The sequence below is a fragment of the Strix aluco genome, chromosome 7 (genome assembly GCF_031877795.1).
Source record: "Strix aluco isolate bStrAlu1 chromosome 7, bStrAlu1.hap1, whole genome shotgun sequence".
NCBI classification, from domain to species: domain Eukaryota; kingdom Metazoa; phylum Chordata; class Aves; order Strigiformes; family Strigidae; genus Strix; species Strix aluco.
In genome coordinates, this window is record NC_133937.1 from 21423265 (window position 1) to 21450794 (window position 27530).

The following is a 27530-nucleotide window of genomic DNA, read 5'->3' on the forward strand; positions in this document are numbered from 1 at the left end:
TCCCAATTCTAACCCTCATCTGAAAGTGAAGCCATCACAGAGGCATTTGGGTTATTCACATGGCCTGACTAGGCACCCACCTTCACCTAAGTTAGGGGGTTAGTCACTCTGGGCTCTCTCTACTGACAGAGAAGGGAGAAAGGATCCCCAAAAGGCAATTCAGAGCATCTAGTCTGAATTAGTAGGAGCATCAGGCTCCTACTCTAACTCATCTCTCTATTGACTATGTAGGGAGACTAGCAGACCACCCTCTTTATATAGGCAGCTGAAGTTAGTTGGTATAAAACTCTGTCTCTATTACCCCTGGATGTTTTGTTCAGGGACTGCTTTGCTACTAAAGCAGAGAAACATCTCTCCATCTATTTGATTTGTCTGGCATATATCCGCAGCTTTTTTTTCAAACGGAAACTCATATCCAACAGATACTGTCATGAGTTTTCATTAATATGAGTTATATACATACATTTTATTCCTGCAATTCAGTTATTCCTGACTTACACCACTGTAGGGCAGAATCAGGCTCCCCATTTCTGACTTAAAAAGTCTCAAAAGCAGTGTGACCAGTATGGTTGTGATTCTGTCAGTAACCGGTATTTTTTCTAAAGCATCAGCTGCCAGAAGTATGTGAGAATCAATAGCAGGTTTCATTTAAGAACAGGCTAAATTTGTAGACACGACGATTGCTAGAAAGCTGGAAAACATAATCCAGTATAATCTAATGCTCAAAATGAAAAGAGCCAAGATAATTAATTCATCACTTGAAAATGTATTACTTAAAAAAAAGGACTTGTATGATTTTTAAGCCAATTTATAGTTTCTGAACCTAGAGTTCTGGCAACATTACAACTGTATTGAGAGAGAAGAATATGGAGAAAATAATGTCATACAAAATTACTTACCAGGGTCAATTTTCTTTGAGGTTTCAAGAGCTTGGGCTTAGGAAAATTATTGACTATTGGAGCTATGGAAATAAATATTAAGGGATCATTTCATATTATCATCATTCACTGTCATTTTTAGTACATACATTAGCAATTTATAAATTACAGATTAATAGTGGTTTAGGAGCAAATACATGTACTTATACCAGAGTTTAACTTACTTCAGTCAACATATTTTACAGTGAAGTATAGGGCTTATGAATTAGAATAGTTCATAAGATTAAAGAGTATGATATGCAAACATTCTGTTTGTGTGCAGAAGCCAGAGCAAATATACCCCTTGAGAACTGATCACTTGTGATCTAACCCACAGTAAACCTTCAGGTCCTTTCCCTCCTCTTTCCCAGTGGCTCAGCACTGGCAGTAGGGCTCAGAAAGTACACCCAAGAGTTTGTGAGACTGACCCCAGAGGCAATTGCAAATCCTATTCGAAAGTGAGGTCCCCAAGAGGTTGATCTTTATCTGCTCATCTTGCTTGACTTCTCAAGTACACCTGCAATTTTAAGAGTGCAATGTGCTGGCTTCCCTCAGTCTATCCCCAACATGAAATTCCATCTTGTCTAAATTTAATCTTGTCTTTGAGTAGTATGAATATTGCTACAGAGGTTCCCGTATCTCCTCTGATTAGTTGGAGCTGAGACCTCTTGCTTGAACTCAGTGACTAGCTTTTCAATAGCTAAAGCTGCAGGGAGGTGAGACCCTGGTCCCAGCAGCAGGCACAGGCCATTTCTTCCCCCACCGACGGCAGCGAGCACAGGTCTTCTCACAGGCAGAGTCAGTGGCAGAGTGCAGGAGTCCTGACATCCCACACTCTGCTGTCCCTCCATGGTTGTGCTCAAGATTTGAAATACCTCTGCATCTCTGTTTGCATACCTTTTGCAGGGATGGCTGGTGGCTGCTCCAGTTTCTCTTTCTTTTTCTTTACCTTCTTGGGCTGTAGAGGGGACATGCTTGTCACACTGGTAACTGTCTCCCCGGAGCTGCAAATCAGAGGCCCATATGTGAGGGAAAAGTGAAGGCAATGGAGGGAAAGACAGTTTGTCTCAGTGAGTTCATGCAAACACATCACCTTCCACTTTTGAGAGTCCCTGCCCAACAACTTGTATTTTGACCTGGAGATATACTGAAAAACCTCCTACAAGGGTTGGAAATGCTCTGGGTCTTGTATTTTTTCAATCCTACAGTCTGGCTGAGAAACTCATGAGTCTGATCTGTCCTGGTGCAGAAAATGCAAAGTGTCAGGTTAAACTCGTTCCATAGCACCGATTCCTTAAAAACATGTATGACCCCACTGGTGCACCCAGGATGAGCTTGTACCCAACTGTCCTCAAGGGCCAGAGGCACAAACAGCTTAGGTGACTTGCATAAGCTCACACAGAAAGTGTACAGCAAAGCAAAATCTTTGATGCAGTTTCTGGGCTAAGACTGGCTGAGGGGCCAGCAGGCCAGGAGGGCGTGCAGCATATCTTCAGACAGCTCACAAACCCACATTTGAAAAAGCTAGCTTCTTAAAAGAACCCAGGGTGGTCAGTGTGTATAAAATGGAGAAGCTGTGCCCCAACCTCTAAACTCGGGCATTCTCTAGTACATCTGTGCTGAAAAAGCACTAGTAGGAATGAGGGAAGAGTACAAGCTATACTGTAAACAGACTTCTGTCCAATAAAGTTTCTGTGTTTGGACTATTTCAGTTTAACATCCTCTAAGTCTGGGGTTTTTACCCTTAGCATCTTCAAAAGCCTGAGTTGTAAATCCTGCTTTGAGTATTTAGGGCTTGGATATGCAGTCAGGTTGCAGCAGTGTCACCACGTGTCAGCTGAGCTGTGGTAACTGTGCAGGTGCTCCTAGCTTGCAACTAATGGGAAATAATATTGTATTGGCTTAACTGGTAATGAAAGAAATTTTAACTTACAGCTGGGGTGGGACGAGAGTGTATAACAGTTAGTTATGATGACTACGGTGGTGGAGATGACTTGGTAAGCAGTTGCCGCTCAGATCCATCTGACCATGGGCTCACCCTGGTCAACCCAGTATGGTTGTGGGGACCTTTCTGTTCTGTGCTGATGAGTTACACCACACAATGGGATCCAACCAGGGTCTCCATAGTCATAACACTGACACTGGTTTCACTTAATTTTAAATCATTTGTCCCCAGTTGCTGTTCCTCTCCAGGTTCTTTTGCATAATGAAACATTCTCTTTATATTAATAGAATAAAATATTCAAACTGGGCCAAAGTCTTAATGAAAGTTAAGATATTTCAGCTATTGCCCACACAAGAATAACAAAATAACGGATATTATAATTTTACACAGCTGTAAATCCAAATGAATGTCACTATCATTGGTAAAATTACTCTGGATTTACACTTGTGTGGATTACAAAAAGACTCTGGTTTGCTGATTTTCCTGAGTTCTGTTCCATGCACTCAGTCCAAAACATATGTTTGCTGCTAAACTCTTTTTAAAGTGTTTAAAAGGTAAAATATTTTCATGATTTATAAATAAATCACATCAATTATGTAAACTGAGGATTGCATTAAAATAATTTCAAAGTCTGCCTGCACTATTGTGAACCTATCCCACAACCATTTGTTTCTATATTAAAATCAAAACATGAAATGGTTTAAAACCAGCAGGAAATGAAACTGTCCTGCCAGGCTCCATTGCCCAAACACAGCAAACTGCAAAGAACAAAGAATACCAAAAAGGGGACAAGAATGATTTTTTAAAGGTTTTTGGTTTTACTAATCCAAGGTCATTAAGGCACATGTGTAGTTTAAAGATACTATTATTCTGATATAGCTACTTCAAGCACAATATATGAAAAGGCTTACTGTCAATTCATTGCATTAGCTATTATTCCTGCTTTGCCACTGAAAAAGTGAAGCTACAGAGAAATGTATTTGTGGTTTACGCTTTTCTTTTAAATGCCAGGGCCATACAGGGTTAATTAATTCTGGGCAATACAATAACTGTACTTGCTATCTTAGAACGGAGCTCTTCAAACCAAACAAGGAGGCTCAGAAAAGACTCCTTGGCTCTGAAACACTGCCTCTTTGTGAGCTTGTCTTTTCCTATGTCTAAAAGGAAAGTTAGTTTTTTATCTCCGGCTCCAACTCCAGCCTCCTGACTTCTATTTCAACAGTGTCACATTGTGCATTTCTTGAAGGATCTAATGAGCTTTTAGAGAGCAAGAAAAATACAGGAGTTTGGGGAAGAAACCTGTGGAACGTGTCTAACAATCATGGCACCAGGACAGCAGTTTCCCTGGAGGTCATGGCTGTCCCAAGAGCTGGTAAAATACTACAGTTTTGGCTTTGCTATCCTTATTAGAGTCAAGGATGTGGGACTTTTCCTGTTGTCAATTAAGTCAGCTATTTCCTCTTGTCAAAGATCTGCAAGGGGATGACAAAAAAATCGCTTGAGTGAGATGGGAGCTGCTTTGATATTTTCCAAATAAGGGAGCTTTGTGAAAAGGTGCCAGAGATGGACTGAGTACTTGGTTCTGGTTCAGTCTACCAGAATTTGCTCCTATGATGTTAGATTGCCACTGTGGAATCAAGATGTCAAGATGGACAGCTTTCTGAGGTAAACAGTTTTTTCACCTCAAATTGTTTGTCTCCAGAAGAGCAGCCACTGAAGGACTGGAGAGTTTAGGCCAAAACAAATATAAAAGACAGAAAAAAGCAATTCTTATTTTCAAAACTACACCTCCTGGGGGTTTCTGGATCTGAAAACTGACAGAATGATCTAATAACAAGGAAGATAATAATAAGGAGGATATTTAAAGAAAAGAAAACCCCAGAAAATTGAATTAGGTGGTTTGGAAAACCCAAAATAACTGTAGTTTTTATTTAGGTATTTATTTTTAAAATGTGGGAAAGAAATGGTTTTGGTTAACTCATTTTTTCCCTTAATTTATTATTGGTCAACCAGCAAAACAAAACCTAAACATTTGCTTTGTTCTTCTCAGGAAATCTGGATTTAATTTTCTTTTCTACCAAGGCCATTTTGTGAGACCTGGGGCAAATCACTTAGCCCTTTGTGCTTCAAATTCCAATTAAGTAAAAACACCATTATGATGTCAAGACATGAAATATTTCAAGATGCTTAGGTATTACTGCAGTGGGAGTACAGACATTTCTTAGACACTGGACTATTAATGTAATTTTGAAACTGGATTCTGCCCTGAGTTTGAAATATCACTAAGGGAGTTGGAGCTGAGCCTTTCTAATCAAGGCTGAATTTTGCCAGCATAGTCATTTTGACTGGCAGGAATCTCATGCAATTTAGTTCATCAGTTTGGTCTAATGGAGATTTAGACACTGGGTTTTGGGTCTAAATGTTCTGAATTAAGTTCCAAGACAAGGAATGTACAGGTGAAGAGAAATGAGTTCAAAGGAATTAATGGTTTGTGTTTTGAGCAGAGGGTGGAAAATAAACAGCACCAAGTGCAAAACATAACAAAAAGGATGATACTGGTAGCACTTTCACAGCTATTTACTTTTAAAGCTTTGAAGTCAGTGCACTTTAGACATACATTTGTGGGATCGAGGCTTTCATTAGCATATCTTGTCACAGTGAAATACATGAAACCATATTTTTATCCATAAATAGTCACACATTTCTTTTGCGTCCAGAGACTCTGTTTTACAGTGAAAAAATCATGTTGGCTTGTTTTCTCCCTGCTATTCAGCCTCCTAAGTTTAGTGTTTGCAGTAGTATCACTACCACATCATCTACTTCCAGAAAGGCAGATTCTGTAGTATGAGTCTTTTTATCTGACTGCCATGCTCCATTTTTTCAGTCATCTTTTCAATTGGGTCTCATTTTATTCCTCTTCTTGTGTTCTCTACCAAACTACTTTGATTTCCTCCCCCTCCCCCTTCTTTTTTTTTGTTTTTGTAAATCCAACTTTGTCCCAGCAACCAATAAAGAAGGGGAAAGAGAAAACATCCAGGGAAAAATGAAAACTGCTGAGCTGTCTCTGTAAATATCTGGTGTGATGCAATGGCTGGTCAGGGTCACAGAACAAAGATCTTTCCACAAATAATATGAAAGTTTCGGTTTGTACTGGCCTCTCCTGAACTCTCTGTTGCTTTATTGTGATTTCACTTACATCCGAGTGTCGGTTAGATTGAATACAGTGATAATCCCATGAGAATGCAGTAAAAATTACACTATTTGAGGATCTAGGGTATGCTACACTTGGCATTGAATCTCATAGTATCTAAAAAGATACTACGAGAAACAGTATCTGTGATACCAAGTGATACTGGATTTAAACTACAAGACTAAAAACACATGTTTTATGTCACTGAAAACTGGGAAACAGCTGTTCTTCTGTGTTGTTATGAGGCATCCCTCTTTAATCTTATTTGTTTGTAAAATACTTCTGTCATCTTTTTTTGCAGTTCCAGCAAAATTTATATCTCAGGAAAATCATATGATGGAAATCAGTTTTAGAGCACCACAAAATAAAAAACCTTTGGCAGTTGGTATTTAAAGGGACAGTGATTAATGACTGCAGCAGAAGTAGAATTTTTCCCACCGCTTGGGAGTCTTCAGCTGGGAACAGACTGTGGGGCCTTGAAAATCTGCTTTTGAGCCCCTGTTCCTGGGTGCAGGAATCATTGGGTAACATTGTGGTTTGTTCTATGTACATGGATGGTTTAAGTCATTACCATCTGGTGAGCTGTTGGGAAACACTAGAAAGCCACACAGGATGAAAGGAGGCTTCTCCAGAAAGCAATTTAGACCCTCAAGGAGAGGTTTGTCACTGAAGCACCTGCAGGACCTACAGCTAGATACCCAGGTAGATCTCCATTATCATGCAGAGTAGATGTTGGCTTGCAGGCACGTTCATGAGTCATGAACCCGGGACTCTTTATCCTCCTGTAGGCGTTTTGGAAAACATTACTCATCTTCTTCAGCATACATAGGAAAACAAAACCAGAACTGGTGCCTTGGATTATAGTAAAGAGAAGTGTAATCTCCTACCTGTTCTGGGGGCATTTCACCAGGTAGTGCTTCACTGTTAAAGAAAAAAAAAAAAAAGAAAGAAAGAAAATGTGGCTTCACACCAACACAGAGTATGAGTTACAAATGGGCACTGCAGCTAGACCTGTGTTGCTGAGACTGTGGAGCTGCCAGGTTGCTACACTGGCAGAGCTGCTAATCATCACCATACATTATACTGTGCATTAAATTGTAGTCTGAACCAAAGGTATGGCTAGGCTTGGGAGAGGGGAATGTATCAAACAACACCAAAAATCTGCTGTGGAAGTGCCGGGCAACACACATGCCAGTGGTCAGCCCAGCCAAAAGACAGCTTGCTAAGGAAAAGCACAGCAGGCCAGTAATTTTACTTTGAAGACTTTTATTTCCCTTGTGGTGCCTCTATTTATTTCCAGAAGCCTGAAATAAACCATTCACCCACAGGAGCCACTGCTGTTCCTAATGCAACCTAGATTGTGGCATAAAGAGATTGCCTCCTGGGATCAGATCAGAGGTACAGTCCAGTCACTATCCTGTCTCTGACAGCTGTGTGTGTGAGCTGTAGAAATCCTCTGCTTTGTATTCCTTTGAATCAGTAGTCCTGAGCAAGGACAGCTCCCCCACTGCAGCCTTTTAGGAGCCAGGGTTATTAAGATGCTCTTTTGTGGCTTAGTGGCTTCTGTGCTCTGCCCAAGCTATGCCACGTGCTGAGTGTGGAGACATGCAGGCAGGAGGAGAGGCTCTAGCTCTTCTGGTTGACCTACTGCCAATTTATTTCTCAGAAGGAAAAGAGGGTGCATCCCTGGGCCATGACATGAAGTGGAATACAACACAGACACACTCCTCGCTTCATGTTCTCCATTCTTTAAAAAGCCATGAAAACCAGACAACAGTGCACTTACATGACTATGCCCCTCTCTACAGTAAAGTTTTCATATTGGGTCTTACATAAATTCTCCCATTCTAAGGAAGCTGCACAGCTCCTAGGGGTTGCATTTTAGTCCTAAGGAAAGGGGAGCTGAGAGCACTAGGAACTGGGGCTAACACAGGGCCCATGTCTAAGCCAGCCAAGACAGTGCATCAATCTATCTGTCTGGCCTTTTTCAGATGTACAGGAGAACAGTAGGCCTGACCCTTCAGAAGTAAAAAGATGTTTATGTACACTGTTGACATGCTTTTGAGCATCTCTAGGTATGTATTATTTTGTTTTGCCCTACAATACTTCAAGCCTTTGAACCAGGGTTTGGGAAGAGCAACCACTCCTGTAGCAAATGGGCATAGGCTTCTACCAAAACCACAGAGGGGTTGCCAGCTGCAACCATTGCTGCTTCCCACAGCATCCCATAGTTGCCCTGTGCTATGGGCCAGCCCCAGCTGCAGGGCCAATCCAATCAAACTGAGGGACATCTTTGGTGAGGAACCGGGTTCAGTATTACCCTTCTCATGTCAGAGTGCTGAGGTGGGCCAGGATCTGCTCAGGTTTCACAGACAAGCACTCCAGACAGATCATCTCCAGCATCATCTACTGCAAATCCCAACTTTTAGTTCAGGCATGAGTTGCTCTTTGTCCCAGGCTGAGCTGTTCTTGTAGAGGGCTGGGCAGAGTTTTCCCTCCCTCTTCTCCCTGTGCTCACTTGGGTGGCTGCCTCCACTCCCTGTACGTGGCAGGTGGAGCAGGGCAGGGCAGGGCAGGTTATCCTCCTTGTGTTAGAGCTGAAGAACTGGGGGAGGAAGCTGGAGTGGTGGGAGAGTGAAGGGAGTTGTTGGTGTCTCTGACAGGGGTGGGGTGGCTGGAGAGGTTCAGGGAGGAGCCCTGATGGATATTTACCCAGCAAGGTAAGGTAAGGTAAAGTAAAGAGATAGTTTTGTTTGTCCTGGGCCTGTGACCTGGTCTCAAGGGGAAGAGCAGAGCTAGGCTTCTCTTGGAGGGCCTCTGAGGAAGATGACGTGGCAACCACCTCACTGAAGGTGGAAGAAGGCTGTGCTGGGAGGCTTGGGGAGATGCAGAGGGAGGATTGCTTTGCTGTTCCTGTCTTTTCTCCTTTTCTCAAGGAAGGATGGACTTCATGATTTCACTGCAGGCTCTTTTCACATGAATACTAGCAGCTACCTAGTCCAGCCCAGGATGGAGGTACAGAGTGATGACTATGGAGAGGAGGTGAGATAATGCTTTTTGAGGAAGGATGCCTTATTCTAACAGTCTGAAGGAGAGAGCACTGCTGTTGGCTGACAGGGTAGGTATCTTGTGGTCAGACCGTAACCTCTGGAAGATGCCTCTAGAGAGGGTAGATGAATGTTGAGGGAGAAGGGGGCTCTCTGTGCCCCATGTCCATATGGCTGGGTGGAAACAGCACCTCCCAGGGAACTGCAGCTCCTTGGGGCAGAAGTTCAGGGCTGAGCTTTCTGCCATGGCCCAGAGGCTATGGGGAGAAAAAGCAATATGGGGCTGGTGGAGACTGTGTCTGTCACTGATGCTTCTTCCACTGCTGCTTCAGAAATTTTAATTCCCTGATGCTTGACTGGATGCTCTGGAAAATACTTTGATCAGGTGGTCCTAGCTGAAAGACTTGCCTAAAAATCTTATCATAGTATACTGAGTGCCTGTCTGCTAAGCTTTATTCTGTTATATTTCCATTGAATCTATAAGTTTAATGCTGCCAGTGTTTACTGGATAATGTTAAAAATCTAAATAAAAATTTGGTGAAGCCTGCAATTATTCAGATATTAGGGTAGTGAAGAAAGGATTTAGCAGCTCAGAAGAAATTAACTTTTTCTCTGTTGTAATTACTGTTTCTATATTGTATTCTATATTATTTCTATATTTAATTGGTGTTGGTTCAATGTAAAGAGACTTTTTCTCCAAGCTGCATGTATGCTTATACCAGTGTAAATCAACAAAAACAGAAGTAAAATCTAGCCCAATGTCTGACCGAGAAAAACCAGGATACTTCAGTGTGTCTAGTGCTTGTGGCTTCAGGGTGACTCACCATGACCAACATACTTAAGTGTGGGTACTCCCTTGGCACAAAACCTTTGTCATCACTTAACAGGGTAGGAAGAATAACATTGATCTTGCTCCTTCCGCTTGGCAAGCAGAGTTGTTGAGTTCAGTTAGCATCAGAGTTACTCTACCGTGTGCACTACCATCAAGACAGAACTGCAGCCTGAAATGTGTTTGTGTTCAGGCAAGGACTTCTGTATACACCTATTTTTAGTTTACATGTCTTCTCCCTTGTGTATCTGAGTCACTCATTCCTTCCTGGTATGTGTGTAGTGCTGAAGAGGCAGCAAAGTCACGATTCTCTCCTGTCACCAACAGGACAAATCACTAACCAAGCTCTTTTTGAAAGCTTCTGTTCAGAGACGGTCCTCATGCTCTCCTACTAACATGGTGGCTGCTAAGCATGCTGGTATCATCCTCACAGCTTGAGTGAGGTCTCCAAATAAACCACTCTTCAACCAAAATGAAAGTAGAGCCTGCACTGGCAACTCCACAGATCCTAAATAGCACTTTTGATTACAACAGGGCTGCTTTCATGCAGATGTAACCTCTTTGATAAACTCTCTCTGAGGAAAAGAATGGAACAGTAATCCTTGATCTTGAAAGATTATTATGAAAAGGCAGATCTGAATGATGCAATGATGCTTTGGTTTCAAAGAATGCTACAAACAAGAGAGTGCTAATAAAAACCCCCATATTCCCAAGAATATTGACAGCTAGTCAGGAAGGGAGAAGAAAATAGAACAGAATAAGACAGCTTTGAAACCCCTCTAAACATCTGCAGAAATGTTACTCATGCAAAATTTTAGCTAGATCTGATCAGAATGCAATCTAATGATACAGCTCTTAGTTTTCTTTGAAAGAAGTTCCAACAACCTTCAATTTATGTTTATGCAAAGCTGAAAGATTCTGAAAAGTCCAAAGCAAATTTAAAATGAAATAGCTATTCAAAGGGAGTAAAATGCCTTTGTTCTAGTTTTGCTGGCAGAAATGTTTTTTTCTACCAATATTTGGTTAGTTTTTATTAAAACCAAGGCAAGGAGATCTTTCTCTTTCCTGCTTTTTCTACATTCTCCTTCTTCCCCCTCTCCCTCTTCAGTAAGGGCCTTGAAGTCAGCAAGAATGACATTTCACTCACCTGTGGATCTCCTCTTGTTCAGAAGTGACTGACAAAGAATGACCAGTGTAAAAAGGAGGACGCTGATGATTCCTATTGAACACACAAACACTGCATACACGTACAGATCTGAAAGCCAAGCATATATGATGGTCAGTGTTGCAGCTGTATGCTTCATGTTTACAGGATAGAAAAAAGTTACATCTACAAAATCTAAATGGATCCCAGCCCAAAAGATTTAGGGTAACAGTTCACAAGTAATTTAACTCCCTTGAAACTTTCATATACTACCCTGTTCAGTTTAAAATTTGGTTGAAGTCTTCATAAATGCAAACAGGTGTAACTACACCTAAGAGAGCTTACTTTCAGGAGGGAGGAAAAGGCTGGTTTGGGTGGTTTTCTTTCCTTTTTTTTTTTTTTCATGTGGCAAACAAAAAACCAAACGGACTTCAGTTGGATTATAACCCAGTTCAAACAGCTGTACATTTTTTTAAAACAAGCAAACAAGAAAAGTGGCGGTGGGGGGACTGCTGACTGGCTGAGGAAGAAGGAAGAAAATCTGCGATTGTTTCTTCTGGGGGCAGCACTGGCTTGAAATTTTTGTGGTGGTTTTTTTTTTCTTTTTCAATCTACAGCCTCAGTCTCCCTTTATGGCTTTCATTCAGGTGCTGTAGCACATTCCCAGTGGAGCTGACAGGAGCTGTACCATGGCAGATCAAGATGGAGTATTTTGTTCAGGAGAAGAAATCTTTAATGACTTATTTCTGCTTTTACTAGAACTCTAAATAGAGTACTTTAAGGATGCTCTACCCATTAATGTCTTGAAATGTCCTTAGGGAGGTATATTGGCTTCTTTCCTGCTTCACAGAGACGAAACTAAGCCTCAGAGGTCAAGTGTTCTTGTAGAAAATAGCATTGCTGGAACTAGATCCCTGACCTGAAGTTTTGTGCTTTGTTCCCCTTACACACTACAACAATATAGTTTGTAAATTGTGGTTTGAACAGCAACACTCCCCACAGAATCAAAGCCATCCTGCAAGCAAGTACTCCTGCTTGGCAGGCAATGCAGCAGCTACAAATGCCACAGTGGTGCTTCACTGGTGCTCCAGGTTGGGGTTGGAGGAGGAGGGAATCCCAACTGTGCAAACTCTGAATTTCAGTCTCCTGGAACAGTTGTCCACTAATCTACACAGAAAATACTGCTTGCCTTGAAACTTAAGGGCGCTTTAAGCTGCTCTCGCAGTGCAGAGCATGTTAGGTCAGCAGTTTCTAAGGTTAGTGGGAGCATAGAGTGCTTGGTACCTCTTCAGACATGCTCAACACCTTCCTGGATAAGGGTCTGCATTTGCATTGCGTGATTAGCCAGGCATAGGTTATTTTCCCATTGACCATAACAAATACATGAGAAACTCACCTGGTGCCTTCCATTCTCTTTTCTCCAGGACCCCTTATACTCTGTGGGATGGTTTCTCAGGCAAGGCCTGAGTTTGCACAGGAACTAGAAAAACTGCTCCTGATTGGGGCAATCAGGGATTTAGTTGTCCTGTAGCATTAGACTTAACTAATATCTTATATAGGACCAGTAGCAGTTAGATGCATCTTTACCTTCAAAAAACTTCCAAGCTTCATGGTTTTCCTTGAAAGTGGGAACATCACAAGATCTTGATGAAATCACTGAAAAAAAGCAAAGAAGACATGACAAGTACTGAAAATGCGTGGCATAAAAAGTTGCGACCTCTTGAAGTAAATGTAGTTCTGCCTTAGACTTCAGTACACCAAGATCTTGCTTTATCTCACAGGATAACTGCTTTTCAATGAAACACTTCAGTTATAAGACACCATTATAAAAATGTCTTCAGCAAATTTCATCTGGCTTGGCAGCCCCCACAAGTGCCATGTGGCTTGAGACTGCCTCCCTGTTGTCATCTTATTCTGGGAATATGCAATGTGTGGCTCTTCAGTACAAAGTTAGAAGCAATGAAGAATAGCAAGAGAATAGAAACACACTTTAGAAGAGCCTAGGCCTTAGAATAGAGTGGCCATGTGCTTGTAAGGTCTGTAATGGCTTTGGGGTGAGTATCCCAGGGAAAAATCTGCCATTAATGCTGTATGTAGGTGGTTTTATTCTGACTCTGCATTCTCAGTCACCCAGAACTCGTACCTCTAGGGTTGCAGTTGGTGTTTCTGTCCCAAAACAGCCTGCTTCTGAGAGACAAGATGAGTAACTTTTGCTCAAGAGGATGGGAATTTATCTTCCCTTGTGGTTCTATACTAAGAAGGATTTTAAACACTGTAATCTATTTCTAAGTCTTAGAGGTTAAGGAAAAAAAAATAATTGGAAGAGCAGTAGCATTAATGAAGGACACAGCTCTGAAGGCTTCCTGAGAATTGACTTGGAGTCAGCCACATTACACACCACTTTTTTAAAAAACAGGGAAGTCATTCTAGAAATGCTTGTCACTGAAGTAATCTCTGCCAACATGATAGAACTTCCCCAGCTTCAGACCTGACTCTGTAGGCCTCTGATTTTGTCCAACTTGCCTTCCTTCCAAAGCTCTTATGTATGTCCCTTGGCAGTTTGACCTTCCCTGCAATTCCTACAACAGCACCCAAATAATACATTGAAATACCCAAAGTGAGAGCACTGGTCATATGTTCTTCTTCTTCTTACTTCACTCAGAAGTTGGCTACTATGCCCTGCCTTTTAAAGATACATGGATGTGATACCTGCCCACCTGCAAAAAAACCACCCATAGATGCATGGATTTGCTGAAGCATGTCCAAATGCTTCAGAAACTGCATACCTGAGCTAGAAAGCATTACTCTCAGTGGACTTGGCTTAGATGTAGGAACAGACTAGGCTGAACATCTTAACTAATGTAAACTGCTCTGTCACTACTGTATCAATGGCCACTGACTGTTGAGTGCAGAAGAGCTGTTCTCAGCCAGCGTAATTCCCCTGCCTATGGGTGGAAGTTTTATCCTGAGAAGAAAGACTGCATGGTCACAAGTTGTACCAGCTCACCTTTATAGCCTAGAAAAAAGGGTGACTGAATGACTATGTTCTAACTCAATTAAGAGGGAAAATAGCTGCAGAGTTTGTACAGAATTCTCCTGTTTCAGAAGGAGGAATAGACTAGAGAGCTGTGGGCAAATGGATGAATGTCCATATCGTAACAGCTGTGCAACCTATCACTAGAATCCAAATTCTCTGACTGCTGGATCACTTTTCAAAAACCCTCTCTGCTCTCCTCAGCCACATTGTTTATGCACGGTGGCATTTTTGATGACATCAGATTAGATGACGTCACTTATGTTAATCCATGATTTTTCTTCTGCTAGCAATCATTGCATTGGAATAGGAGTCTGGATGTCCTCCAGATTGCCAGGGAGGTCTGGACCTCTAAGAGAGGTTCATGTGCCAAATCATTAAAGGACAAGTATCTTACTGGACAGAGAATTCATTAAGGAATGCCCTGTAGGGATGTGAGGTGTAGGGCTAATTCAATGGATATGGAAGTGCTTTCAGGACTAATCTGTTTAGTTGTGAAGAATATTTAAACAAATCTACTCATTTGTTACACAAAATCATCACATATGTAGAGTTTTGGCAAGTATTTCAGAATACCTTCCCTGAAAAAAAAGGGCTTTTGTTCATTTTGGGAGAAAAAATAAGTAATCTTGCATTCCTGTATCTTGCAACATTCTTACTGTCAAACGCCACATGCAACTAATATTTAACAGAACTCAAGACTGTTCTGTGGGAAACTCTGACACATAAACTTCCCAACAAGACATGTTGCTGTGATCATCTCCACTTGTCTGTGTTGTCCATGCCTATAAGATTATACTTGGACTGCCTAATTTTCTGTTTGTCCTCCTACATGTAGTCCCTTCTCTTGAATTGTAAACCATTTGGAACAGGTATTGCTCTCCCTAAGAGATATGCAGTACCTTGCATAGGGGGCTTGAGGGATTACCCAACTGTAAATGATGGTTTGGAGGTGCTGCATATTGTTCTGAGAAGGCCACTCACTGTTTTGAGTTTTCTGATAGGAAGGCAGTGGGAGAACCATCCTCCTGATGTCTTTTGTTCCTCAAATAAACTGGTTTTGGTGTATTCTGTACTAAAATTAAGATCACTAACTTGTTTTTAGGCTAACATTGACCACACAAGCCCAGGAAAAGAACAGATGCCTTTGATAAGAAGATGGGGGAAGGGGAAAAGGTTCACCTTAGCTTAGAGGGAAGATGTTGAATGGCTGGAGTAGGAGACACTTCTTGGCAACACCAGGACATGGATTTCTCTTGGTTTTACTACCAAGATTCAACAGTAGCCTTTTTATAAATCCTATTTGATGTCTTATATTCACTACACCTAAAGGGGCAAACTGCAACAGTTCAAATTTCAGCTGGGCCTTCTGAAAACACTGCAGAGTTGCTGTAGTTGACACGAGTCCATGAACAGAAGACTGTGAGGACTCCATCCCCATCAGATGAGGCTCCTTTTCTGTCCCTAAAGGAGAAGCCAAATATGTAGCTAAACTTTTAACTGCCATCATTACACATTAAGGAACTGCAGTGCGTAAATAAATTGTTTTTCCACAACTCCAATATGTGTATCTGTATAAATTCATATGTTGCAAGAAAATGCATTTGCAACTTCTTAATGGTCTACACAAATTCATACCTGTAAACTTGCTAGCAAATAACAAAATCTGAATATAAGTTAATAGCAGTAGATACTACGTACCCAGCCGTAATCTAGTAAAGTCTTTTGCTTGCATAGTGCTATGCTTGGTGGCTGATAATGTCTATGTACTGACCTACCCCAGGATTTTTCTGCTTCAAGAGCAAGTCAGATTTTGAAGAAGCAGAATGATCCTTTTCCATTCCCTCCAGAAATCTGTGTCTTACATAGAGAGCTCCTCTTCCTGCGTGAACAATAAAAGGGACCTAAATACTATTTCTGCATCCACTTGATGTGCAAGGTTGTAAGAAATTTGCCTGGTGCTTCAGCATATACTATTTTGAATTTGGGCATAACTGCAGACACATTAACTGGAACAAAATGTTAGACAAGACAGCAACTGTGATATGTTTGAACACCGTTACCTTATTTGATAAAGCACAAGCAGTACAATTTAAGTATCCAAATGCTTCAGGTAATTTGTATTGCTCCTTTTGTTGCATCCTGGATCTAACTGTAATATAAGTAAATCCCTTTGCAATAAAAAGTGTAACCAATCATAATATAAAATACAAAATGTGTTTGGAAGAAATTTCCTTGAAAAGCCCAAGTGTTACCATTGGGGAAACTGGAGACTTTATCACCACGCCAAAAAGAGTTGCTTTCCCTCCCATGTGTAGCAAGTCCTGTACTCTCACAGTGCATTAACCAAATGCCAGCTAAGGAGGTCCTTTGTTTCCCATAAAGAGGCTTTTAGCGATAAAACAGTTGCCATGGCATTTAAAGATATGTAATTTTTCAGATGTCTTTTAGTCTCTTTAATCTGGATGTAGAATTAGAATACTCTTGGGGCGGGGGGAAGGGTGGTGGTGGTGTCTGCCTCAGATCTCCGCAGGGCGTATGTATTTTGGTGTGTTTACTCTGCAGGTGGGCCTGCCTTCCTCCCTTGCCTCCCTTCCTGCTCTGCTTTGGGTTACCTCTGAAGCAGAGAGAAGGAATCAGCTGACCAGACAGTGTGAGAAAAATGAAGTTGTGACTTTCAGATCCTCACCCTGATTATGTATTCACAAATGCTACTAAAAATCAGGGGAAAAAATGGAATTTAAGGGCTGGACTGAAAAGTTACAGTCTTTCTTCTTTGCAACAACTAAATTGATCTGAACCCCACACTTTAGCTAGGTAGAGCAATGAGACGTTTCTGTGTTATAGATACCAATAGCCTGAGCAGCTATGAAAGCCTATTGAGTGGCTTTTTGTGAGGAGGGGTATGACAGGTGGTCTGACAATATTTTATATTGCTTTTTGTTTTGCTGCCATTTACCTGGAACTTGTCATTCCCTTTCCAAGCACTTCTGACAAATCCATATGTTTCACTACAGGCATTTAAGAAATTCAGTGACTGAAAAAATACTCTTTAAACTGCTGACCTGCCCTATAAAATTACATTATCACAGGAAAATCCTAAAAATTATTCTCCATATGATTTTCTCTTTTTTTTTCTCTTTTTTTCTTCCCACAAGTCTAGTTGTTCGGCATTCCTTGAGCACATCTATCCATCTATTTTGCATATCCATCCATCTCACAAGAAACACATTACTTGTTATCCATTCTATCTTTCAATGTACTACTCTTCGAGACATCTACCAGGTCTGGTGCAGAGGATCTGAGGGGAAGGGTCAGTATAGTGTAAACCCACAGCTGAAACAGCACTCTCCTCCTTCTTCTCTCAGTCTCTTGACACCAGATCTGGCCCCCTCTAGCTCCCTTCCCTCAAGTTATCCTCAGAAATTCTCCTCCGAAGCACTGGAAAAAAAGTGTAGTCTATCCTCTAGAAGACTCTGGGATTGTATGGTGGCCTCCTAGCCCTGCTTGTAGGCCTTCAAGCTTCAGCCCTGACCATCCATTTGAGGTGCTGTTGGAAGTAACAACACCTGGTAATTACTCTCAGCATCTCCTCTTCTCCCTGGCACAGTGTTTGAACCACTTGTTCTTTGTGGGTTGAGACGACAACCTTGACTTCCCCACACCAGTTGCCAGCTTTGCCCCTTCCCAAAGGTGGGAGGCTGAGGCAGTTGGGATGATCAGTCTTCAGCCCTCTTGACAGTGGCTGAATCTCTCCTTTCAGCCAAATCTAGAGAGGCAAAGGAGGAAGAGATAGGGAGAGAATGCAGGGAGCCACTTCTCTGTGCAGGAACAGCAGGGAATAATGGCTGCTGAGCATGAAGCAAGCTAATGCCTGAAGTCTGTAGGGCTAAATCATGCGCGCAATAAAGTTTCATTTCATATCTCTGTGTGGTTACAAGACTAACCACTGTGTCTTGGCTCCAGCCACTCAACATGGGGTCAGTGCCTGTACAACTTAATGCCCTCCAGAGATTAAGATGGCTGAGTTCAGGAGTTGTTGGGCTCTAGTGTTTTTACTCCTCCCTGTTTAAAAACAAAAGAGTGAAAACAGCAACAAAAATCAAACAACAAACTGTTCTTTGAGCTGTGAAGCTAATGAATTCTGTGTTCCATACCCAAACGGCTCCCCTCTCCACAACCACCTTAGTACTGGACTCCTTCTCCTGTGGTATGTCCAGGAGCCCCAGTTACTGACTGCAATGTGGAAAGTCACTGGGCACACGGCAGCTCAGGAACAATAATTACCTTTTTTGTTCTTACAGCTTTCCTTCAGTGAGGAAGTTCATACAGATCTTCTCTCCCTCCTTCCAGTCAATTTCACATTACTTGTACAACCTCAGTATTTTTAAGACCACTATCTCATTAAAATCATCCCATGGATTCAAAGGGGGCAGACTAGTTGATAGTGTGATCATGAAAGCTTTGGTTTCTTTAGGATACCAGGTTATGGATTACAGATGACTTCTGGCTGCAGGATTACATTTCTGACCCATGGTACTGATTGCTCTAGTGATTTGTATTTAGGAGTCTAATGAACTTTGGAGAAGTTTTCCTTTAAGTCCTGGTTCTGTGTTCTTCTGTGCAAAAGAGTGGCTGATGTACAAAGCCGGAATCTGGGTGTTGGAGGGGCGGGCATTTCCCTGGTGGAGACAGGTAAGGGGTTGGGGTTCCCATTTGAACTTGGGTCCTGCTCTGTCATTATTTATATTTCTGACTGTCTGCAACCAGGAAGCAGAGGAAACCCCATATGAATGTCTTAGAGACTTTCCAGACAAGTTTTGCATGCCAAATAACATCAAATAGCTTAGAATAGTATTTTCTTGCTGTTGTTTAAAAGTGATCCATGGTCTTTGCTACTAATCCAAATAAAACTTCAGCTTTGGATCATTACTCTCTTTCATCATTGCTAGTAATAATTTGCTAATTACATTATGTTAATGTCATGATTTCTCTAGAGAGACTTAAACATTGCTGGTCAACGTGAAGCTGCTCTTTATCTCTTGTTGTATTTTTCACATCTTTGTTCTCAAACTTCTGATAGATCAAAGTGAAAGCCTGTGATACCTGAAAGCTATCCACAAGGGATCATACACTCAAAAATATTATTTTTTACTGTCACATTTCTCTCCCTGCTGTGTTTATAAGCCAAAAGTAATACAGAAGCCTGAATGATACCAGTGAAGCTGGCATTGAGGGAATGTGCTTTGGATTAAGGCTACATAAACATGTTCAAATACATCTTGAAAAGGCCTGTAGTCAGTGTAGTTCCCTCAGACCAGAATCGGTTTCAGAGAAGAGCTAGGGTCATTTTTGCCAAAAAGTAGGTAAGTGGGATTAGGGTTTCCCAGCTACAGGAATAACCTTTGGGGTCTAAACACAGTGATAAATTTAGCATGAGCAGGAATGGCTGAAACTTTGTGAAGTACAGTTTGCTCCCACAAGTTTTTCTGTGATTCCAGGATGAGCTTCTTGAATTTCCAGACCCATGGACCAAGCAGTCACCCTTGATTTTTGGCTTATCTTTAGAGTTGGCCCTGTGGGAAATCAATTTTTCTGTTTATAAAGCTGCAAGGAGAGGGCTAGTTTGCCAGCTAGTATTAATGGCACAACTGCTGAGCTCAACCACCTCTTCAAAGGAGTCTGTTCTCTAAATCCAGTTTCACCCATCTCTGAAAGTATGGGTGTAGTGGTGTTAGATTTGAGCTGATCCATCCCAAAGGGAAGGCTTGTTTTCAGTTTAGTTCAAACCCCTCACTCATTGCTCGTCATTTCTTTATCTGAAGTTCAATACCAGCAGACTGGTCACTGCTTTTCTAGCTCTGCTTTCTGACTACAAGTGGTATAAAGCAAAGTACAGAAGTGATACTAGAAATTCCTCTTATCAGCTGCTGCTAGACTAGAACTAAAAGCAGTGAAAACACCAAGAAAGAGGTAAAACGTAGATCTAAAATATAATGCTTCTATTTCTGGCTGACCCACTGCATATTCTTCAGAAAATAAGTCAATTTCTCTCTGTTTCTGTCTCTTTGTATTTAAATAATAATGGCATTTTTTTATGCCCACTAGCAAAGGTGTAGACACCTTGTATTGGGTCTGGCTGAGATGAAGTTCATTTTCCCCACAGCAGCCCTCATAGCGCTGTGCTTTTGTATTGATAGCTACAAAGGTGTTGGTAACACACCGGTGTTTTGGCTGCTGCTGAGCAGTGCTGGCACAGCATCAAGGCTGTCTCTCCAACATTCCCCCTCACCAGTAGGCTGGGGGGGGCAAGATCTTGGCGGGGGGCAAGATCTTGTGAGGGGACATAGCCAGGACAGCTGACCCAAACTGACCAAAGGGATATTCCACACCATAGGACATCTGCTCAGCAATGAAAGCTAAGAAAAAGGAGGGGGGTGGCCATTCGTTATTACGACGTTTGTCTTCCGGAGCAATCACTATGCATGCTGAAGCCCTACTTCATGGGAAGTGGCTGGACATTGTCTGCTCATGGGAAGTAAAGAATAAATCTTTCCTTTTGCTTCCGCATGCAGCCTTTGCTTTTGCTTTATTAAACTGCCTTTATCTTGATCCACGAGGTTTTTTTCCATCTTATTTTCTCCCCTCCCTGTCCTGCTGAGGAGGGAAGTGATAGAGCAGCTTGGTGGACACCCGGCGTCCAGCCAAGATCAACCCACCACAGACCTGTAGCTGAATGTAAAGGACTTTTAATTACTGATATTCTGGTAAAAGGCAAAGGAAATAGACTATCTTCTACAAATCTACCAATCTTCTCACTTCTTTACATTTTATTAGGGGCTGAATAATGTCTAAGTAAAGAAGTTGAGTATTAGGTTTTCTTCTCATATCCACAGATAACACTTAAAAATAGCCTAACTTCAAATGTCTTCTGGATGAACTTGCAAAAGAAGAAGAAAAAGGATCATGGGACAAGAAAAGTGATAGAATTGAAATCAGTAGTCTCTCACCTCTTATTTCAGTAGCTGCTGTGCCATTTGACCATGCTGTCCACTTGTTCCTGTGTTTGCCAATTTCCTGGACTTTGCATATATAATGTCCTTGATCTGTTTGCTGGAGGCTTAGAATAAGAAATTTGTACATAGTTCCATGTTTCTCTTTAAGAAGATGAAGTCTTTGCTTGTGGAAATGATGAGTATAATTTCCATAATATTGGACAGACCCAAACTTTGTCATTTTGATCATCAGATACTCCTGGGTAGGTGATGCAGCGAAGACCCACCGCACAGCCAGCAAATTGTCTGTCTTTCTCTTTTGAGAAATGTGGCAGTAAAGGGTAGCATTATCTCCCTCGGAGTATCGCACTGTTGGTCCTGGAAAGACTGTCACATTTAAAGCCTCACAAACATCTGCAAAGGAAAAAAAAGACGGTGAGAATCCTCCATACTGGCACAACAGCACCATAATCTGTCCCAGCGTGCAAATCCACAGCAGGTAAACTGATGGCACTCTTTCAGGATGCAGCAATTTATTGAGCTTTTAGAACGTGACATCTTGTGTCTCTCTATGAATGCTAAAAATAGTATGAGGCCCTCCTTCAGTGACTCTGCTCTAGGATTCTTGCTGTCACTAATTAATAAGATAGGACTGAAGTAGACACCTTGTTGCTGTCATAGGCCCAACATCACATAATCTTTCATCAGTCTGAACAAACATTAACCTAAAACTAGTTTGGAGCAAGAGCCAAGAATGTCTTTTGGAAAGCTGTTCCACAACCAGCTTTTCTGACAACTTGCATCTTTCCTAGGATTTCCAGGCTAGATTGTTTCAATAGCCAGTTTATGCCCATTTGTCCCTGTGCCAACTTTAGGTTTAAATAGTGTTTTCTTCTCTAGCACTTGCTTCCTGACTCCACATAGAAAGCAATTGTCAGGTGTCTCAGCCTTTGCTTTGTTAAGCTAAAGAAGCCAAGCTCTGTTAGTCTCCTCTAGTAAAGTAGTGTCTTCACTTCCCTAGTCACCTTAGTAGCCCTTCTCTGCATTTGTTTCAGTTTAAATGTTGGTTTTGATTGTAATTATTATAATTTTTTTTTAATGTGGGTGACTAGAATTATAGACAGTTTCTGGAAAGCAGCTCTACAATGTCCTTTGAAACAGTCACAGTACTTCGCAGATTTGACTGGGATATACCTTGCCTGGTATATCCCAGAATTTATGTTGTCCTTTTCATGATATTTTCACATCTATATGTCAATTTATAATTAAATAATATACTTGGGCATTTTCCCTTCTTTGCCATTTATGGTTCAGTTCCTAGTGTATCAAAGAAATTCTTACTAATCCCCAAGTACATGACTTTGCTTTACCAAGTTCTGCTTCACTTTTGTTGCTTGGTCCTCAATTTTTCCTACGTGCTATCCCAACCTTATGCTAACTTGATGAGGTCACATAATTTCAATGTGCATGCTTCTGTCTACTTCTTTTAGACATCATTTGTGCAAACCTTACATGATCCTGTTCCTTAGATGATCACTGAAAGGCTACTAACCTCCCTATATGCCCATAACCAGCTCCTCACTTTACAGTTCCCCATGTCCTCTGTCCTAAGTAATATTCTCCTTGTCATAATCAAATGGTCATCTCAAGCCTGGGTTAAATATGTCAGATTAGTCCTTCTGACTACAAATTCAGATTAATGTGACGTGATTTGCATGACAAAATATGACGTGATTATATTGGGACAAATTATTATTCCATTGTTCTATTAATTTCTGACACTGCTTTTTCTGTTCTTCATCATGAACCTAGCTTAGACCAGTTTGTCTCTCTGCTTTACTTCTAACAACAGCCAGTTCAGGTGAAGGTTGAAAGAAGTCCATAGCTGTTCATTAGAGGAAGATTCTTCTTTCCTGACCTAGATGATTTATGCTGGAGTGATTTTCCGAGGCATAGGAATCAACACTCATTTTATTTCCTTTCTAATGTACATTAAGAGTGTTCTTATTAGTCATATCAGAGACTGATCTGTTTTTGACCAATGGTATATTGTGGCACTGTGTTCCCTAAATGACTTGCAATATGTAATCTACCAGCCTGATAGCATCCACTAGAGAGAGTGCCATATTTCAACAGTGAGCAAGCCCTCCCTGCAATACACTCTGCAAAGCATGAAATGTCCTCTAAAATGTGAATATTAAGCTTCCTGTTATGTGAATATACTGTACTCAAACACTAATGAGAATTGCAACTCTGGGAGAATGATTTTTTCATTTCTGGACACTTTTCTAGCACATCAGCTAGGAACATTTTAACAAAGGGGATGAGCATTTTGGCAGAGACTCTTGTCTGACATCAGCTCCTGAAACACAAACATATATTTATCTTCAAAATAAGCAAGTAAAGTATTTCCATTCTATTTCTGAAGGAGTATTGGAAGCAGAGACACTGGTTTTATGGCTGCAGTGAAGCCATGAAATGGAGTGGTAAGTTGTATCACCTTTCTTAAAGTAAATCCACTAAATTAAAGAAGTTACACTGCAGCTGTTTGAAAAGAACCCTCTGAAAATTAATAGTATAATAATTATTTTGTGTCATTTCAATAGAAGGCTCTACTAAATGATGGGTTTTTTCCAAGTAGATATTTTTTCTTTATGCAGGAGAAAATAAATTGTATAAAGAAAGGGGGGGTTTAAAATTTCTTTAAGAAACTGCAGTTAAGCATGGCCTAGGTTATTGATATAATTATCTGTGCATGATGTTTGTGTGTACAATTCATGTAAGTGCTAAACCAAGAGATTACTTTGGATTGTAGAAAGCACACAAGTAGAACAGGATGTTGAAGTTTAAAACAAAGGCTGAATACCACCAAAAGCTTTCCAGGCATGAAATTTCAGTTTTTACTTGCTGGAGTTACCTGACCTGTGCTTTACAGGCAGATGTGAGGATAAGATGGCTGCCTCTGCCATCAAAATAAGATTAAATTTTGAAGGTTGTGCTGCTCAGTATACAAGGAATGAGTTTAAGAATTTCAACACTTTTTGAGGTTCTCATAATTGCTTAGGCTATAAATGTTTAATAAATACTTTATAAAAATGTGGTTTGGATAAATGAAAAACACAAACTTCTTCTACCAAAATTATGAACATGTCGTGAAAACTGTAAAGAAAAACAATTATGTCATTTTCCTGACATGTGAACCTCTTGTTTGAAAAAGCTGGCTAGGATTAATTGTGGAATAGAGTCCCAAAATAAAAGGCAAAATAATTATTGCTTAATTCAAAACTAGGCAGAGCATAGTGCCAAAAAGTACCCAAGAGAAAATACAGAAGAACTCAGATATGGTGATGATGGATGCCTCTGCAAGAAGATAAAGAAGCATTGTACATGGAGTCTCTGATGCCTTTCTAGCTGTTTACGCTCAAATAAACATTGGCATTTTATACCTAAGGCTTCTACTTTCCTGCCACGGACATGCCTTTTTATAAGGAAATATCAAATTTTGCATCCTTCATATTGTCTGATCAGTGGGAACCCAGCTCCTTATCTTTCTTCTGTGGCTCCTGTTGGTGCGGCTGTGCAAGCGCAGCAATGGGGAAAGTTTTGGAAATTTCCTGATCTTTTACTTTGTTCTCATCTCATGTTGAACAGTGTCAGATGATGCTTTATATAAAACAGAAAAACAGTGTCCATTTGACTCTAGCCTCCCACTGCCATTGGAGCAGGAACAGTGGTGGATTTTAGAGGAAAGAGGTCATTTACGTTTTATGTGGAAAGGAAAAGTCCCATTCAGGGCTCCCAGACACTAGTGGAAATGTTCCTCCTGTCTTCAGCAGGCACTGGATCAGCCCCAGCATGAGGTTTACCTTTGTAAATGGGCTCCTTGCCAAGACAGGAGACTCCTCCACAACTTGAGAGCAGGCTTGCGTGCCAGCAGAGCACTGAATTTCTAGACTTCAGATTGCTGCTTCCAGTGAGGAATCACTGTTTTTCTTCTCCTGCCTTCCCAGTATAGCATGATGTAGCTGCTCAGGTGGAGCTCACCACAAGAGTTTTAGCCTTGCTTCTGCTTGGAAAGGGAAACTATTTATAGAAAAGGGGCGGAGAGTGAGTCAAAGACTTGAGGATTCCTTTGCAATGTGCTTAATCATCAAACACATCTCTCCTATTGGCAACCAGCTCACTTAGTTGCCCCCATTCTGATGTTTTAGCTGTTTGTTTCTTTGGTACTCTCCACCTGCATGTCTCACTAGCCTGTTGGGAGTCAGGGAAGGTTACTGCTAACTAAACTCTGTTTGAAAAATCGTATTTTGAAAATCATCCACTTCTGCTTACAACAGTTCAATTCCAAATATTAGCTAGGTTTGGACTTTGTTGTCTGCCATATCATATAGCAAAACACTTTCACGGCACTGTCAGGAGTAACAAATCACACTTTTAGCAGCCAGAAACCTGTCTATGCCAGGGCTGTCCCCTCTGCCTGTGCTGGAATGGTAGCAAAGGACCCACAGTCACTGCTGGGTCCTTATGTTTGGTGAGCAGTTTGAGTATGGCTGTGTTTTTGTGGAAGTACGCCAGCTACTTTGGTGGAGATACTAGCAGAGTTGCTCCTGTGCACTACTGCTCACAACCCAGGTTTAGTGTTATATATAGGCCACTCTTCCTTCCTGCATGGAGACTAATAGGCAATACCGACCACCCACCCCTCAGGGCTGAGAGGACATTTTTCCTCGGCCCCTGCTGATAGTTAAGGGACTAGAGAGGCATGTCATCAGGGTAGTTACCTTCTGATCTCAGATTTGCATGACAGAAGCATATGGGATGACTTTTATCTGTGTTGTAGTTTGTTCTGTGAAACAATATTGCTGTCAAAGCCTGCTTTATTTTGACTTCTCTACAATTAAAAAGTAAGAAGAGCAGATGAGCCAGGAAGAAGCAAAGCTCTTTGTTTAAAGGAAAACGATTAGGAGCTGGCTAGCAAGATCACCAAAAGCAGCCAGCTGTTTTCAGTTGAACGGATCTGTCTGCAAGTTTCACAAGTCAGAGGCTCCTTCTCAGAGGAAGCTTCTGCGCTGACTAAAGACGGACTTGAACCAAACCTCTGCCTCCACTTTCTCCTGCCCTTTTGAGGTGAAGATTCAAATTCAACTCTTATTAACCGTGAATGAGCAGGGCTCCCCCACCCCTCTAACCCGAACTGCACCTTGAACTTCATATCCGGGCTCTGTGTCCATTTTGCAGCTTTAGGACACAACGCTGGTCAATGCACCTTTGATTTTGGAGGCATAAAGGTCTTGACTGGAGGAGGGTTTTCACAAGTGACCTATGGGTCTCGCTTCCACTGGATGTCTATGGGATCTAGGCACCTGTGGAAAAAACAATGCCCGATCTCCCTTTGCCTCAGCTTTGCCTGCAGTTACACGGTGCAGCTCAACATCGTCCCGCCTGGCACAGACGGTGGCGGCGGACACATTTCCATAAACTTCTGTATGGGAAGGGTTTTCTTTTTAAAAAAACAGTTGCGGATCACCAAGCTGTACAGAAACGCTGCTGCCGGCAGCCCGGAAAGGCGGCGGCAGAGCGGGTTGAGGGACCACCCCGGGGCGGGGGGCGGCGGGGGGGGACCTGGCCGGCTGCCGGGGAGCGCTGGGTCGCCCGCTCCCGGGGGTGTTGCCGGCCTCCCCCGGGCGGCGGCCTCCCCCGGGCAGCAGCCCCCCACCTCTCCTGGTGCCCGAGCCCCGGGCGCTTCCGCGGCTGGGGGCCGCTGCCCCGGTCCCTTCCCCGGTGCCGACGGCGGGAGAGGGGGGCGGACGGACGCGCGAAGGGGTCCCGCGGGCGGCCGAGGGGGCTGCCCCGCCCCGCCCCGCCCCGCCCCGCCGCGGCCGGCAGGGCGCTCCCGGGGCTGGGCGCCGGCCGCTGCGCGCCCGGGGTGCCGCTTACCTGGGGCCGGGGCCGTGGCCAGCAGGGCGGCCAGCGCCGCGGCCAGGAGCCGCATGGCCCGCGGGGCGCCGGGTCCCGTCCCGTCCAGTCCCGTCCCTCTCTAACGAGCTGCCTCCCTCCTCTCCTCCCCGGCCTCTCGCCTCCTCCCCGCCCGGTCCTCCCTTCTCCCCTTGCCTTTCATCTCCTCCCCTTTCTCCTCCTTTTTTTCCGCTTTCTTCCTTCCCTCCCTACTTCATTGCTCTTCCCACCGTCCTGCCCCCTGTTTAACTCTCCTCTTTTTCTCGCCTTCTTTCTTTTCTCCCCACCGCGCTCAGGCCTGTGGGGTGGCACTAGGGCTAGACAGGGCTGCTCCATCTGTGACCCCCCTGTGCACACACCCCCTGCCAAAAGGACGCGGATCTGTGCGCAGGGAAGTGGGAAGCTCCCGACTGTGAGCACAGAAAGCCTCTGCGACCGGGTGAGACAGTGTGGTAGCTACGAGTTTTGGGA

At 42.4% G+C, this 27530-nt stretch overlaps 1 protein-coding gene across 3 annotated transcripts in view; it reads right to left on the minus strand.

Annotated features, from left to right (window-relative positions):
* VSTM4 (V-set and transmembrane domain containing 4) overlaps window positions 1-27166 on the minus strand; it is a 42884-nt gene extending 15718 nt beyond the window's left edge. For 2 of the 3 annotated variants that reach the window (XM_074830849.1, XM_074830851.1), the window contains exons 1-7: window positions 27042-27166; window positions 21117-21515; window positions 12660-12728; window positions 11076-11183; window positions 6940-6973; window positions 1815-1921; window positions 900-961 (exon numbers count right to left, since the gene is read on the minus strand). In XM_074830849.1, coding sequence (XP_074686950.1) covers window positions 900-961; window positions 1815-1921; window positions 6940-6973; window positions 11076-11183; window positions 12660-12728; window positions 21117-21515; window positions 27042-27096 — 834 coding nt within the window. In that variant the 5' untranslated portion in view covers window positions 27097-27166. Of the gene's footprint in view, window positions 1-899; window positions 962-1814; window positions 1922-6939; window positions 6974-11075; window positions 11184-12659; window positions 12729-21116; window positions 21516-26304; window positions 26390-27041 lie in introns of those variants that run through there. The other variant, XM_074830850.1, reaches the window with a different exon arrangement.
* Window positions 27167-27530: the final 364 nt, after the last annotated feature.